At 55.9% G+C, this 15167-nt stretch overlaps 3 protein-coding genes across 3 annotated transcripts; all 3 read left to right on the top strand.

The window, feature by feature from the left end:
• Positions 1-1105: 1105 nt before the first annotated feature.
• TIF32 (Eukaryotic translation initiation factor 3 subunit A) lies at positions 1106-4565 on the top strand (the record flags this gene model as incomplete). The annotated part of the gene is made up of 3 exons (XM_037322071.1): positions 1106-1108; positions 1259-1522; positions 1593-4565. The coding sequence occupies 3 exons, from the start codon at positions 1106-1108 to the stop codon at positions 4563-4565; spliced, it is 3240 nt and encodes a 1079-aa protein (XP_037179026.1).
• Positions 4566-8371: 3806 nt separating this feature from the next.
• CGCA056_v006821 (putative fungistatic metabolite) lies at positions 8372-10375 on the top strand (the record flags this gene model as incomplete). The annotated part of the gene is made up of 1 exon (XM_037322070.1): positions 8372-10375. One exon carries the CDS (start codon positions 8372-8374, stop codon positions 10373-10375), a length of 2004 nt encoding a protein of 667 aa, XP_037179027.1.
• A 2029-nt stretch (positions 10376-12404) lies between these two features.
• CGCA056_v006820 (uncharacterized protein) lies at positions 12405-13322 on the top strand (the record flags this gene model as incomplete). The annotated part of the gene is made up of 1 exon (XM_037322069.1): positions 12405-13322. One exon carries the CDS (start codon positions 12405-12407, stop codon positions 13320-13322), a length of 918 nt encoding a protein of 305 aa, XP_037179028.1.
• Positions 13323-15167: the final 1845 nt, after the last annotated feature.

The following is a 15167-nucleotide window of genomic DNA, read 5'->3' as shown; positions in this document are numbered from 1 at the left end:
GGCCCTTTGGTCCGTCTTGTACTCGTTCGGATACAACCACCATCAAATACCCCATCCAGCCAGCCTTGGCTTGGCCGTCCGGGGAAACAAAATTGCACCCTCCCCTTGATCGTTCCAGCACTGCGATACCTAATGCTGCTGCACAAGCCCCCCTGCCAGGAGGTATGATCGAATACGAACCCACCAACGACCGGCGCTCTACCGAGATCATCGATGTGTGAAGTCAACGATTAAACTCGGAGGTCACGTCAGGCAACGGTGTGGGGGGGCGGGAATAAGCCGCGCCTTGTGATGGTGTTGGGTGATTAACTTCATCGAACTGTTGGATCACACACTGGCAAGGCTGGCAAATCGGGCTGCGATCGCAGTGACACAGACACCTACCTCGTTGCTTGTCAGATGGGAAGTGGGCGGGAGAGTTTTGCCCAGAAGTGCTACCTTTGCGCATGATTCACTAGAAATGGACTTTTCTCAAACTTTACTTCGGCGACCTCAAAGACCCCGTCACTGGACCCACGATCTAACCTCCATCGATGTTGCATCATCCATTTGCTCAGTGATTATGGGATGGCGGAAGGTTTTTCTCAGGTAGGGTGCCAGTCTATTGATGAGGAGACCGCCTAATTTTCCCTTGTTTTTGCGGCTACATTTTCCGTGCAGTTAATTACTTTGATCAAGAACGACAGTAGTAGAGAAACAACGGTAGTAATAGCAGTCGCTCTAGCAAGGGAAAATTAGGCGGTCTCTTGATGAGGTCACCCGCTGTCTTTCTTCAAGGTGCAACGGAGGACCGCAGACAGCCTTGAGGCCAGGATAAGACACCTAAAATGAAGGTAGGTCGGCAGGCTGGACCGGCAGCTGACATAATCTTCAACATCACGTGACCGTCCGTTTCGCAGCCGTGCACGGACGCAGAGCCCCTCAGAAACTCGCATAGCGGCCACACAGGAAATTTGAAAATTCTCGTGTGAATCGACTCTTCCGCAACGCCATCGCAGCGACAGCCAAGTCGATATCTCGCTCGCACCCACACGGCTTGCGTTGCAACTCTCTAAATAGACATCTCCTCGAGAATATCTGTTACCCGCAGAGGAGGTTGCCCATCATGGTGAGTCCCGCCTATCCATGTGTTCCAGCCCGCCCGCAGCCTAAAATTTCCCGCCCATTTTGACGCTACCCCTCTCTTAATTCCATCACAAGCCGGCGTCTTGCTGTGCGATCGACTATTTGGGGCAACAATACTGATGGTTCTCTATAGCCTCCTCCGCCTCACCAAAAGCCCGAGAATGTCCTGAAGCGGGCTCACGAGCTCATCGGCGTCAAGCAGGCACCGGCCGCCCTGACCCTCCTCCACGAGCACATCACCTCCAAGAGAAGCCGAAATGTTCCCATCGCGTCGCTGGAGCCCGTGATGCTCCTGTTGGTCGAGCTCTCCGTCGAGCAGAAGAAGGGAAAGCTGGCCAAGGATGCCCTGTACCAGTACAAGAACATCAGCCAGAACACCAACGTCGCAACGATCGAGGTACGTCGCCACGTCGTCGGAGATAACTTGTGTGCCGGAGAAAACGATTGCTAACAAAGGGCATATACAGCTGGTTCTCAAGAAGTTCATCGAGCTCGCCGCCGAGAAGGTCACCGCCGCCCAGCAAAAGGCCGACGAGGTCCAGTCCACCATCGACGCTACCACTTCCACCGCCAACGTCGACGATTTGGAGGCCAGCGAAACCCCGGAATCCATCCTCCTCGCCACCGTCTCCGGCGAGCAGTCCCGCGACCGTACCGACCGTGCCATCGTCACCCCGTGGCTCAAGTTCCTCTGGGAGGCTTACCGTACCGTCCTCGACATCCTCCGCAACAATGCCCGCCTCGAGGTCCTCTACCAGAGCACGGCCATGCAGGCCTTCGACTTCTGCTTGAAGTACACTCGTAAGACCGAGTTCCGCAGACTTTGCGAGCTGCTCCGCAACCACGTCCAGACCGCCGCCAAGTACTCCACGCAGATGCACGCCATCAACTTGAGCGACCCCGACACCCTGCAGCGTCACCTGGAGACTCGTTTCCAGCAGCTGAACGTTGCCGTTGAGCTCGAGCTCTGGCAGGAGGCTTTCCGCTCCGTTGAGGATATCCACACCCTCCTCAACCTCAGCAAGCGCCCTCCCAAGCACATCATGATGGCCAACTACTATGAGAAGCTTACCCGTATCTTCCTCGTCGGCGAGAACTACCTCTTCCACGCTGCCGCCTGGTCCCGTTACTACACCCTCCTACGTCAGTCCGCTGCCCTGGTCTCTACTGGTCAGAGCAAGAAGGCCGACAGCCCGTCTGCCACCGATGCCGACCTCGAGAAGGCCGCCTCCTTCGTGTTATTGTCCGCCTTGGCCATCCCCGTCATCAGCACCACCCGCTCTCGCGGTGCCATGGTTGACTTTGACGAGTCGAGGAAGAACAAGAACGCCCGCCTTACCCACCTTCTGGGTATGTCTCAGGCCCCTACCCGTGCCGGTCTCTTCCGCGATGCCCACGCCAAGGGCCTGCTGAAGCGCGCTCGTCCCGAGATCCGCGACCTCTACAACATCCTCGAGGTCGACTTCCACCCTCTGTCAATTTGCCAGAAGATCTCTCCCATTCTAACCAAGATCGGCGCCGACGCTGAGATGGAGAAGTACATCCTGCCTCTCCAGCAGGTCATCCTTACCAGACTCTTCCAGCAGCTCTCGCAAGTGTACGAGACCGTCGACCTCAGCTTCGTTGAGCGCCTGGCCGAGTTCCCCGAGCCCTTCCAGGTTACCCGCGGCACCATTGAGAAGTTCATCATGAACGGCAACAAGAAGGGTGACCTGGCCATCCGTATGGACCACGCCACCGGCGTTCTCAGCTTCGACAACGACGTCTTCTCTTCTGCCAAGGCTGCTCACGCCGGCTCTTCCGCCGGTTCCGCCGAGGCCGACGGTAGCTCCGTCCAGCGCCTGCAGAGCACTCCTTCGGAGATTGTTCGTTCTCAACTCACTCGTCTCGTCAAGTCCCTCCACACTACCTGCTTCTACGTCGACCCCACCTACAACCAGTCTCTCGTCGCTGCCAGGGAAGCTGCTCTTGTCCGGGCTAAGGCCGGAGCTGAGCAGGAGCACCACGCCATTCTTGCGAGAAAGGAGGTCATCCAGAAGCGCAAGGAGGAGGCCTCCGAGGTTCAGGCTCGAAAGGAGAGAGAGAATGCCCGCCAGAAGCGCCTTCGTGACCAACTGCTCCAGGAGGCAGAGGACAAGCGCCTCGCCGCCGAGCAGAAGGAGCGTGAGGAGAAGCGCATGAAGGCCGAGCGTGACCGTGTTCGCAAGGAGGAGCTCAAGAAGCAGATTGCCGACCTCAAGATCGGTCCCAAGGTTATTGACCTGGACCTTGAGAACCTGGACAACCTCGACTCCAGCGCCATCCACGCCATCAAGCTGGAGCAGCTCAAGCGCGAGAAGAACGATGTCAACGAGAAGCTCCGCATCGTCTGGAAGCGTATCGACCACTTGGAGCGTGCATTCCGTAAGGAGGAGTCTAAGAAGTTGGGCGAGGACTACCAGAAGCAGATCGAGAAGGACCGCGCGACCTACGAGGCCGTCAAGAAGCAAACCCTCAAGGAGTCCGAGGAGAAGCACAAGGAGAGCGTCGAGTTGAAGCACCGTCTCAGCCGCCTGGTGCCCGAGTACACTTCATTCCGCAACAACCTTCACGACCGCCGCAAGGACGAGTTCGAGAAGCGTCGCAGGGATGCCGAGAGGGAGCTCGAGAAGCAGATCGCCGCCCGCAAGAAGGAGTACCGCGAGCGCAAGCTCCGCGAGAAGCGCGAGCGCGAGGAGAAGGAGAGGGCCCTCCGCGAGGCCGAGGAGCGTGCCGCCCGCGAGAAGGAGGAGCAGGAGAGACGCGCCGAGGCCAAGCGCGCTGAGATGCAGCGCCTCAAGGAGCAGCGCGAGCAGGAGCGCCAGGAGGGTCTCGAGAAGGCCGCGCTCCAGGCGAGACGCGAGGAGGAGGCTCTGGCCCGTCGCAAGGCCGAGAGAGAATCCCAGCGCGCTGCACCCCCGTCCCGTGTTCCCGAGCGCGGCCCCGTCGAACCTTCCTCCGAGGGTCGTCGCCCGCTCAACCTCCCCGGAGCCGGCAAGTGGCGCGAGCGTGAGGCGAACAAGTCTTCTGCTCCGGCGGATTCCGCACCCCCGGCTCGTGGACCTCCCGTGGAGCGCTCCGAGCGCCCTGAACGCTCCGAGCGCCCCGAGCGTGCTGAGCGTGCCGACTCCGGCGACCGCCCCAGCGCTGGCCCGCCGCGCCTCAACCTCGCCGGCAACAAGCCCAGCTGGCGTGAGCGTGAGGCCGCCAAGGCCGCTGGCGGCGGTGGCGACAGCAGCAGCACCGCGCCGCCTCCGTCCCGCACCGCTTCTGGTGGTGCGCCCCTCAACCGCGCCGGCTCTGGACGCGGTGAGAACGGTCGCCCTGAGCGCACCGGCTCCCCCGCGCAGCCGGTCGAGCCGCTCAAGCCATCGGGCGGCGCTGGCAAGTGGGTGCCCCGTCACCTTCGCGACAAGCAGTAAGCTTGGTGCTCATCATGAAAGGGGGCGACGAGGAGGAAGAGAGCAAGTGGTGGGATCTGCAGTCTGCATCGGCGTTCTAGGTTAGGCAGGAAGTTGTTTTAAAAAAGGATGTACTCTAGAGCCCCCGAGGATGATCCCCCCTCCTCACCGATCGAGGGGAGTTAGAATGGAAGTAACAGATAGCCTTTAATCGTTGGTCAGGATGGAGTGAAATGTGACGATGATGAAATGATTTTTGGCATGGTTCAAATTTTCAAAGTGGCTGGATTAGACTTTGGGGCATCTTGCGTATAATCCATGATTCATTCTTTCAACAAAATCTTTTGCCCAGAAGTTTGACAATTCATTAGTGACGGACTATGTTCGACATGTTTGGCTCTGCGACAAACAGCCAAAGAAGCTTTCCCAGTCATGTTTCTACACTAGTTGGATGTCATAGTCTGGGCAGCCTTGGCGACTTTTGTTCGGGAAGATGAATCGGCGTTGCAAGCTGCAAAAGGCTCTTGGCAACTTCAGGACGGCGACGGTGGAGTCCCAGACCAGGCTCATTGGAGACAAAACGACCGACCGCATTCTTCATGGTCTCCGGTAAGCCTTGTCAGGGGTAAGTAAGTAAATGCGAGATACGCGGGCCTCCCCAGCCGCATCAGCGGGAATCGGGGATTTTCGATCCAACAGGCTTTGGACTTGTGCCGCCCACCTGGATACGAGGCTTGGAAGGATCGCCGTCCGCAGATGTGGCGAAGATCGTGGAGTTTGAGGTTTACATGGCCCCCTTTCGTTGTGAGCCGTAGCCTCAGAGTAAGGGAGAGTAAGCCGCCGTTGAGCCTAAGCAAAGCCACGATGCGGGTTGCGTTGCCGTGCGCCAAGAGCGCGCTGCAGAACTGCTCTTTCCGCCCATCACGTGTGAGGCGTCGGCGAGGCTCGAAGCTGTTGCCCGTCTTGTTGGGTCTCACTTTGGCTTGGGCCTTTCGGTGCGCCGTGGGCCTCAATGACGGACGGTCGGACTTGATGAGCTCCCCTAGCTTTCTCCCCCTCTCTTGGTGAGAGGAAAGGGGTTGCTAGTGGTGTTTTCAGGTGTGCATTGTCCAGTCGCATTGGCATCGGGCTGGCACCGTCGACGGGTGATGGAGGCGCAGCAACTCCCCTCCCGAACTTTGTAGTGAGAGGTGAGGTCGGGCCCAACGAGCTGAGAATGGCTCACGGGAATGGTTCGGATGGAATGCTTGTCTCCGAGATTGGATCCTCGCTGATGGGATGGCAGCATGCAAGCCAAACATCATCTACATGATGCAACTGCGGCTGCCGAAGATGCACTGACAATTCTCTCGGCCAGAAGGATTGTGTCTACCGACAACGCTTTGAAGCAGTGACGCGTCTTTGGATGGGTGGTTATTAATCTCTCCCTTTGGAATTCGAGTCTCTAGACTCAATAGACCATTGTTGCGGGTTATTGCAGTCATTTGTAGAAGGGATCTGCGACGATATAGTGTAGTCAAGTTAGTGTGCGAATAATCAGGCGGCGACAATATGACCTAGATTGATCCAAGTTAAAAAACAACGTTTAGTGAGTTGTTGATTCATGCCATCGACCCCAGAGAGGGGACGTCAGGGCTGGATGGCTCGAGGCGAATGTCGAACCAAGTCAAGCTTAAGGGTAAGCTTGATAACGAAAGATGTCTCGGGCTCAGGTGCCAGTCTCGTATCCCCCAGCTTGTGGAATAATGCAGCACCCATTCTCTTGCAGGCGATACGGCCGTGCAAGGAGGGTCCAACAATGCTCACCTGCAGTTGGGAGGTCTGTGTCTGGGAATATGGCGGGTGTCGCGAGGCGTGACAGCCCTATCAAAGGGAGTGTAAACAAATTGACGAGGTGCTCGATCCTTGAACGCGGGAGCGCCCTTGCTTTGGACCAGGGATCATCGAAGATCTACTGCTTCGGCCAGGTTCCGCCCCGCACAGGAAGACGGAGAGTTGTTTGTCGACATCATCCGCACCGACAAAACACAGAACCAAATCGTTGGGAGAAGAGAACGAAGCGGCAGAACAGAGCGTGAAATCTGGGCGGGCAGGTGCCAGAGTCAGAGCACGATTTGGGGACCTCGTCCGAAGCGTTGTGGTTTGCCTTATCAGCTCAAGCACCGCAGACGTTGCAGCCCCGTCGATAGTCGCCCAAGCGTGCTGCATCGCGGAGGATTATACGAGAGACAGAGTATGCAGATACCCTGCTTCTCGAAGCGTTGGGCTGGCCTCGGTGGCTGACAGGGCTCAAGGCCTGGGGTAGAAGTCAATAATGCAACCCAAGCTGCATTGTGCATAGCTGCTATGTTCAGACCCAAGCCATTTTTTGACAGGTTTACCATGCAAGGGCGCACGAGCAATGCAGAGGAGCTTCGAAGTAGGTCTCGCGGCCCGAGTCATAGCAGCTTCGGCCGAGGTCTTTTGTGGCGTGGACAAGAAAACCGGTCGAGCGGTAAGCCTCTGGGCATCGAGACGATTGTTCTCCAAGCCCACGCTGACAAAAAGGATATTCTTGGACCGGCGTTTCCCCTGAATCAAAACGAAACGAAAGTCCAAAGATGATGTCCTGCGTGGGTGGCTAAAGTGAAGTAGGACGGGTTGGCTTGGGGGAGATTGGTCCTGACGGCATCGAGGACGGCACAGGTCCCCACAAGAGCCTAGCAGCTTTGGAAACCTTGGTGATGGGTGAGTGGAAGGTACGGATGCAATTGAGCTGAGGCTAGCAGTTGCTGTGATTCCAGATTGGAAAGAAAAAAAAGAGTCTAATGCAGGTACGGGGGGGGCTCTGTCCCCGGACCCCCTGCTGTTGGAGAGGCGAGTGGAGGGAGAGCCGACGGGATAAGCTGAGCTTAACGCCGGGAGGGCCAATGAGACGGGCCAATCTATCCCAAGCGGGGCATTTCTTCTTTCCCAAAGGGGCAACACGCTGGTCGTTTGTTTTGTTTCCTCGTCTTCCTCGCACCTTGGCACCCAAACCCTTCCCTGTGTATGTCCTTTGCACCCCGTCATCCGCCGACTACCGCCGACCAGAAGTGGCCTGGATTCAGCTTTCACTTGCACCTCCAAGCCTGTTCTGGCCTAGGTGCCTTGCTCGGACTCAAGGACCATGCCCTTTTGCGCCGGTCCGCCCCAAGATGGCGGATACTCCAACTTGACTGCATCTCGGCCCTGCCTCTTGGCCAGAAAGAGTTTGGAACCCTCAATTCGACTCTGCAAAGCCCAACGCCAGTGCAGGTGAAGGCGCGCCGTTCAGAGGTCTCTAATTGCTGTTGTCCTGGCTTGTTGTTGGAACATCAATGTGGCCCTGGCTAGGTGGCGTCCAGCTCCCGCTTAACCTGACTGACTCTAGCTCGCCTATTCTTGACATCAGACCCATGATATGGCTGTTTCCTGCCGATTCTTCAGTGAAGACAGCAGGACAGCGTCTGAGCCAACAGTCAGTCAACGTACCGTCTCCAGAATAAGCGTATCTTTTACTCTATCCTTGGAAATCACGCCAATGCTCTAGCTGCAGCCTCGTCTCCGTCTGACCTGACACCACTCTATCGGCCGCTACCTGCGTCCCCCGTCCCCCTGACTGCTTCCCACCATGGAGGCCACCATCATGCGCTTTCTGATATGATCGAATTTCACTATATATGGAGGGCGTTGATGCCTCTCATCCCGGTCTCTCTCCCTCCTCATCACACACAGCCCTCTCGGCATACAACCACATTCGTTTCTTCTGCTTTTCGCAAAAGACCTGTTCATTCTTTAATTAATCCTCCGCCTTACACTCGCTCGAAATGGCTCCCCTCCTCAGAGCCGTGGCTGCCTTTGCCGCTGCCACCACTCTCGTTTCCCAGGTCACCGCGACTACTGTTGAGTTGCCTCCATGCCTCAGCGCCTTCCAGCCCTTTGTCTACTCTGGCTGCTACGCCGAAAAGGGAACTCAGGGCGAGAACGCTCTCGACTTCCGCTCCTCCATCGATCAGTCGAAAACCACCACTGAGTCCTGCGCTGCCGAGTGCAAGGGCAATGGGTACCGCTACTCCGGTCTGACCTACTATGGCGTCTGCTACTGCAGTGCCACTGTCAACAGCGCAAAGCTTGACGACAGCGTCTGCAACTATCCTTGCAATGGAGCCAAGAATGAGACTTGCGGCGGCCCGTCTGCCTTCTCCGTCTGGGCTGATCCCACGTTCGCCAAAGTCGACGACACGGTTATCGAGTCTTTCCAGTCCATCGGCTGCTACACCGATGACACCAGCCACGGACGCACCGTTGCTGAACGCCAGGACCAGATTCCCACCGGCAGCATGACCCCGTCCGCCTGTATCGCCGCTTGCGCTGCCGACGGCTACCCCTTTGCTGGTCTTGAGTTCGGTCAAGAGTGCTACTGCGGTGTCGTCATAGGAAACTACTCTGTACCTACCACCAGCGACAAGTGTGCCATGCCTTGCAAGGGTGACAGCACCAAGAACTGCGGTGGCTCTGCCAATGTTGAGATCTATGCCTCCCAAAAGCTCCTTTCTTTGGAGCCTTGCGGCTACGTCCCCCCCGCCAACTCGCCGTCGTCTTCGCTCCCGGTCACGCTCCCTGTCTCTTCCGCCCCGGTCTCTTCGGTTCCTGACACCTCCGCCCCTGCCACTTCGGCCCCTGCCAGCTCCGTTCCTGATACTTCAATCCCGGCTACTTCGGTCCCTGCTACTTCAGTTCCCGATACCTCAGTTCCTGCTACTTCGGTCCCGGCTACCTCGGTGCCTGCTACCTCCGTTCCTGCCACTTCGGTCCCTGTTGTGTCGACCACTTCCCAGGCTCCCCCTCCTCCTCCTCCCGCCACGACCTCGACCTCGATTTGCACGACCTCCACCACCAAGCCCGTCGTCCCCCCCGTCTCTACTTCCAAGGTCGTGTCCTCGCAGGCTCCTCCTCCCCCCTCTACCACTCCCAAGCCTACTCCTAGCACCACTGCTCCGGCTATGTGCACCACCACTGTGACCACCCCCGCCACCTGCGAGTACGGCTGCGGAAGCTGGTGCAACAAGAACCTCCCCGACTTTGACGACCAGGACAGCTGCAACAAGGCCTCCAATCGCTGCCTCCTCCAGGTCAACGCGTGCTACAAGGGTGCCGGCTTCCCCAACTCTGCCGCCTGTGTCGACTTCAAGGCTTGGTGCAAGGACGTCTCCAGCTACTGCTCCAGCAGCTGCTCCGGCAAGAAGGGATCTTGCGGCAAGAAGGACTGCTTCCAGAAGAAGCAGCCCAAGGGATGGAAGCCTGGTTCTACCTCTGTTTCCACCTTCCCCTGCCCCTCCAAGCCTACCTCCACCTCTACCCCGGTCACTGTTGTTCCCCCTCCTCCCACTGGTATCTGCAAGCAGCCCTCCAGCTGGCTCTTCAAGTACGGCCCCGGCAACCCTGTCGGTGGCATTGAGATCCCCATCGTTACTTGCAACGACGTCGAGGTCGAGTTCAAGGCTGGCAACCAGTTCAAGCTCTACATTGAGGCCGACACCAAGCTCTGCAAGGGCTACGGCAAGGGCAGCGTCCCCAACGCATGCGCCGAGGCTTGCCAGGAGCAGTACACCGAGTGCCAGAGCGTCTACGCCCAGGGTTGCAAGGCCTACAACAACCGCCGCAGCGGTGGTGGCTACTCCTCTGCTCCCGATATCGCCAAGCGCTTCTTCTTCGCCGACACTTTCACTGTTGCTCTCAACAAGTGCAAGATCCAGTACCAGGACTGCTTGGCCGAGAACAAGAACGTCCTTGTCTCCAACAAGTGCGGCGTCTTCGCCGGCGGCTACTAGGCTGCACCTCAACTCTCATTTGAACAGCATCGTGGCGATGCATAAAAGGATGAACGGAGTTTGAATTTAATGAAGTACATGGCCTCATTCTTACACTCCTTAGACGACTTTAGGGTAAATAATTATATCTAATGGCTAGTATCTTAATGGAAAAATAGTTTTGGATTTATTACATCTTTCTTCTCACTTTCCTCGTGATTTGATGGTGATGTGCGGTTTACATGAAGCAAGGGACTTGGTTGCCGCTTTTTCGAGTACAGGAAGGTTATGAATATCGAAAGTCCAGGGCAGAAACAGAGTCTCAAAGTGGTGTGAGACCGGCAGATGTACTAAACAGCTTTGCAGAATCGAGCTGCAAGGGAGCCACGAGGCTCGGGGTATTTACCATGTTTGCGCAACTAAAAGCATGGATCCAAGATCTCAAGATGCCGCTCACTTCTCCACCTGCAGGAGCATGCAGATCGTCAATAAATTTTATTTCTTTCAGTTTTCGTGTTCTGTCCCAGAGAAGGCTGGATTTTCTGTGAGCTCCTCCCTGCGTATTATGGGAGAACAAACGACGTCTGCATGTGAAAGAAAATCGACGAGGATGTCGGTTGGTTGATTCGTCAAATTGCGAGCTACATTCTTGCATCCTGTGCTCATGGTTGATAGCAATGCCAGAAGCTCTGAAGGAGATTCGGTGTTGATGTCTGGTAAACTTAAGGACTTTGCCGGCGATGCGTGTTGTTGTTCCAACTTGCTGAGAACACCCCAAAATCGTTGGTTTGGCATAACATGAAATATCGCAGAACGCATCCTGGATAGCGCACCAAAGTCACGGTATACCAAGAAAGTAGTTATCAGCGCGTGACGGTGCAGCTGCAAATCTCATTGCATCCAAGTTCCCCGCTTGGCGATGGACACATGTACACCGGATGAACTATCCTTTCCCCAAAAACGCATCCAACCGAGAATTATCTCGGCCGAAAAAAAGTTCAATCGCTATCTGTGCGACCGCATCACCTGTCCGAGAATGCAAAAAATGAACTGCTCATGCCAACACTGTGGATCGAACACAGGATCCCCGCATTACAAGTGCGATGCCTTACCACTTGGCCATGCTGGCGAATCAGTCGGAGCTGGTGATGCGACGCTGCGGAGCGAGTAAGCAGCCCTTGAAGGGAGCCTGGTCTCAGGAGCTCGGGCTGGCTCCAGTGTGTGGGGTTCGCGTGGTGACCGGGGGTGGCCCAGGTTCAGGCGCTAGGGTGTTCCCGGATGACTAAGGTGCTCTTTCCATTTTGGGAGGTTTGTGGAAGGTGGGGTTCGTGACTTACAAGTGGTGTGACGTTTGGATGTTGGTTTCTGAAGCGGTATAATGGCTATATCGTCGAGATTTAGATGTTGTTTATGTAAAATAGCACTTGTGTCCTGATTTCTGTCTATCAATGAGGAATTGCGTGACAAGCCTTGGATCGGTGGTTGTGGACCAATCTCTGCAGTACAAGACACGCAACTTCCTTGCAAAATCAAAACCAGTTGGCTTTAGAAACCAAGTGGAAGATCGCGGCTTCCCGTTGTTTCTTTCAATATATTACAAGGTCGCCTCAGGGAAGTCACTATGGTGCTCTCGGCTACAACTTCAAAATCGGTTTTCTGAAAGAGCCAATCGCGATTTCTACTTCTTCCTAGATGGAATCGAAAAATCCTAAATATTTCTGCTCTCCTCATACTGCTTCTGTTATCTCCAGCAAAGCCATATCGTTAATCGGTGAGTATGTTTATCAAAGACATTTCAAATTTGACTGACCCATAACACATTAGAGTCATTCATCTCAACACACAGATGAGATTAGAAAAGGCGCCAATACAGAGAGACACGGCGGCTGGAGGAAGATACGACAGCCATGATAGTGTTCAAGCAACCTCAGTCGCCTGCCATGCGATCACCTGCCACCAGCACTCCTGATAATTCTTATGCAGAATTTGAGTTGTGTCGCGAGTTTTGGGAGCGGCTTCTGATACTGAATTATGAGCGCGAGCCTGAAGTATGGCGACCAAAGAGGAGCGGGGACGAAGAGACAGCGAAGAGCGGGACATTGAGCGCTATCTTGCCAAAGTTCTGGGAGAGAACAACGGTGACTACTGCCGATCTGAGATGCTTGTTGATGCTGCAAGAATCTCCTGGCTGGGATCTTTGCGCGACGAAGGCGAATCTCCACGATTTGAAGAAGTCATATCGCCTGACATTGTGGCCAAGGCGAACGCCATCCTCAATAACCACGAGTCTTGGGAAGAGGTTCAGGTTCTTCTGGAACACGCGGAGGATGAAGACACCCGGGGTTCGTCACCTTTCTCAGAGGAGGAGCCAACCGAGGCCCTCCGTCTTCTTCAAAGGTTTACAGCCTGGGCCTCGCCCAATCTTCGCTTCGATCGATACGTATTGAAGCGAGAGCGTAATGATGAGCCCTTTTACACTATTCGAGGCTACCTCCGAGACGTCCTAGTACTTCTCTCTATGAAACGTCTGTGGGAGGATAATCTGCGTCTGGAATGGCAGCCTGACATTCACCCTGCGGCCATCCACCGGGCCGTGGCATTCGCCGGCAAGATTGGGCAGCGGGCGACAACGGAGCTTTTTGACGCCTTCTTGGAGAGAATGGAGTGTACTTCCCTGGATCCCGACAATCACTTCTTCCCCCAAAGTCCCGCCGAAAGGCAGAAAACGACACGACGCTTCCTTTCTGGTCTATCCAAGTGCAAGCCAATGCAAAACACGGACATTCTTTACCCGCTAGCAACCCATTCGACCAGTCACCACACGAAGGGAGTCAGGTTCATGCTTCCCGACGAGGATTCCAGAAAAGAGGCCAAGCTTTCGCCCTTGCGCGAGTTGGCCAAGCAATACAAGTTGTCGGTGCACACTTTCATCCGGCTGTCGATGTTCGTCTACTCGGATACGAACTAGCGGGCACCAAAACTGCAGTTTTCCGCAAGATGGAAAAGGATGGGAATGACTCCTAAGCAGAGATCTGAAGCTTAAGAGAGGACTTACGACAACATTAGATTTCTTGGACGGGAAGGCGGGAAAAGAAGGCTCACACAAGCCAAGCAACAAAAGAGAGGCGTTTTGAGGTTAAAGACATGGGCTCATCATGGTAACCATTGGATGGTTCCGCGGTCATTTAGTAACTTGATTTGGGAGTCCGGCAAGCAGATAACGGATCTTAGCAAGCAGAATTGTGTTTGCAGCCATCAAGAACAATATTACGCCATATGTAATGGGATCGCGTCTGCTGCCTCAGCTTGCATTACTTCGGACGTGTCCACAAGTCATGCTGGTATGAGTAGCAAATGTAGGTAGGTATCCAGCGCCCTTGGGAAGTACTGAGTTGGTGGCACTTGATTCACGAGACAACTTCTTTCTAAAAATCACGCGAGCAAGCAGCCTGCTGTACAACTCAATCGCATCATCTCACAAAAAGATTTCCATCGCCAGGGTTCAGCAGCAAACCAACGAGTAGGATATCACCCCGGGAGGACCCAACGGGTGTCATCTGCGAGACGCGTGTAAGTACCTTGTCGAACGCAGCGCCAGTTGCGGATTGAGTTTTCCCCAGCTTTGTAGCCCTGTGGAGCCTCGCGCTCAGATGACACTGGCCGCCGTCGGGTAGCCACCGAGGCTTAGCCTGCATCTTGCATCCGAAAAGCGGCATGCCTCAATCAGTGTGTGTGGTTTCAAGAGCTCCACAGACAGAAGCACCGAGCTTCCTCGCCGGCCAGGACCGATGCAAACGGGGCGTTGGCGATTGCGAGTGGCAGCGCTGAGCAGCAGGCAGCAGGTAGCAAGCATTGCGGGCGACGACCAGGGCCCGGGACGACCTACATTCGCGGATGAGAGTTTGGCGTTGTGTGCGCTCGGTTTGGTTTCCGGATGGAGCTCCTCCTTCAGCGGCGGCGGGGAGGGGCTATTGGAAACAAGCCGAGCATGCCGCCCCTCCTTTTCGCAACCTGGATTCGAATGCGAGGGGTAGGAGCGAAGTCGGTTCTGTTGGTTGTGAAAACGACCCCTCGGTTGAAGCGAGTGGCACGGGACCTTTGATGAGATTCCGGGATCGGGAGAGCAGATTGACCGAGGAAGGGAGCTGGGCTCCGACTCCGACCAGATTGAAGGTAGAGTTCACCGGCATTCGGAAAAATAGGCCTGGTGAGGGGAACCGGTACCTAGGTAGGCTTGGTACGAAGGGAAGGGACGGGAAGGGAGGCAGGAGAGAGGGCGCGTCTAGAACCCTAAAAAATGGCCGGAAAATAGCACACAAAAATGGAGGTAAATCCTAAGCGAGAGCAGCCAGGCGATGATCTCACACACCAAAAAGACTGGCAGCGGGCGGTGGTTGTAGCGGCTGGCACACGGACGGGTACAGGGCAACAGGGCAGTCGGCACAGTGCGAGGTCTGGGGGCCAGGTGCCCCTCATCTGCGTGTCAAAGTGGTGCGTGTTGTGTGCCCTGTCCTGCGTCCAGCGGGCGGTGCCGGGCTGCCATTGGTCCCCGGGCCGCCTTCTTGCCCTGCGTGCCCTGGCTACATGACCTAATTTGCTCCGTGCTTGGTCGGTTCGCAGCGCTGTGATTTGTCCCAACTTCCTCCCGGAAACCCCAGCCAGTGCCCACGGTGCCCCGTTGCGCGCAGTTTCTTCACCTCTCTCCCCATCGTCACATCACCGGCACCAACTGGTCCCATATTCCCTATCGAGCATCATCACCAGTCGCTAGGTCATGGTGTTCTAACCTGCCTCTTTACCCCAAATCACATCC

Source organism: Colletotrichum aenigma (genome assembly GCF_013390185.1).
Source record: "Colletotrichum aenigma strain Cg56 chromosome Unknown KSG_Cg56_contig04, whole genome shotgun sequence".
Taxonomy (NCBI): domain Eukaryota; kingdom Fungi; phylum Ascomycota; class Sordariomycetes; order Glomerellales; family Glomerellaceae; genus Colletotrichum; species Colletotrichum aenigma.
Note: the sequence above shows the minus strand (reverse complement) of the source record. Positions and strands in the feature narration are given on the sequence as shown.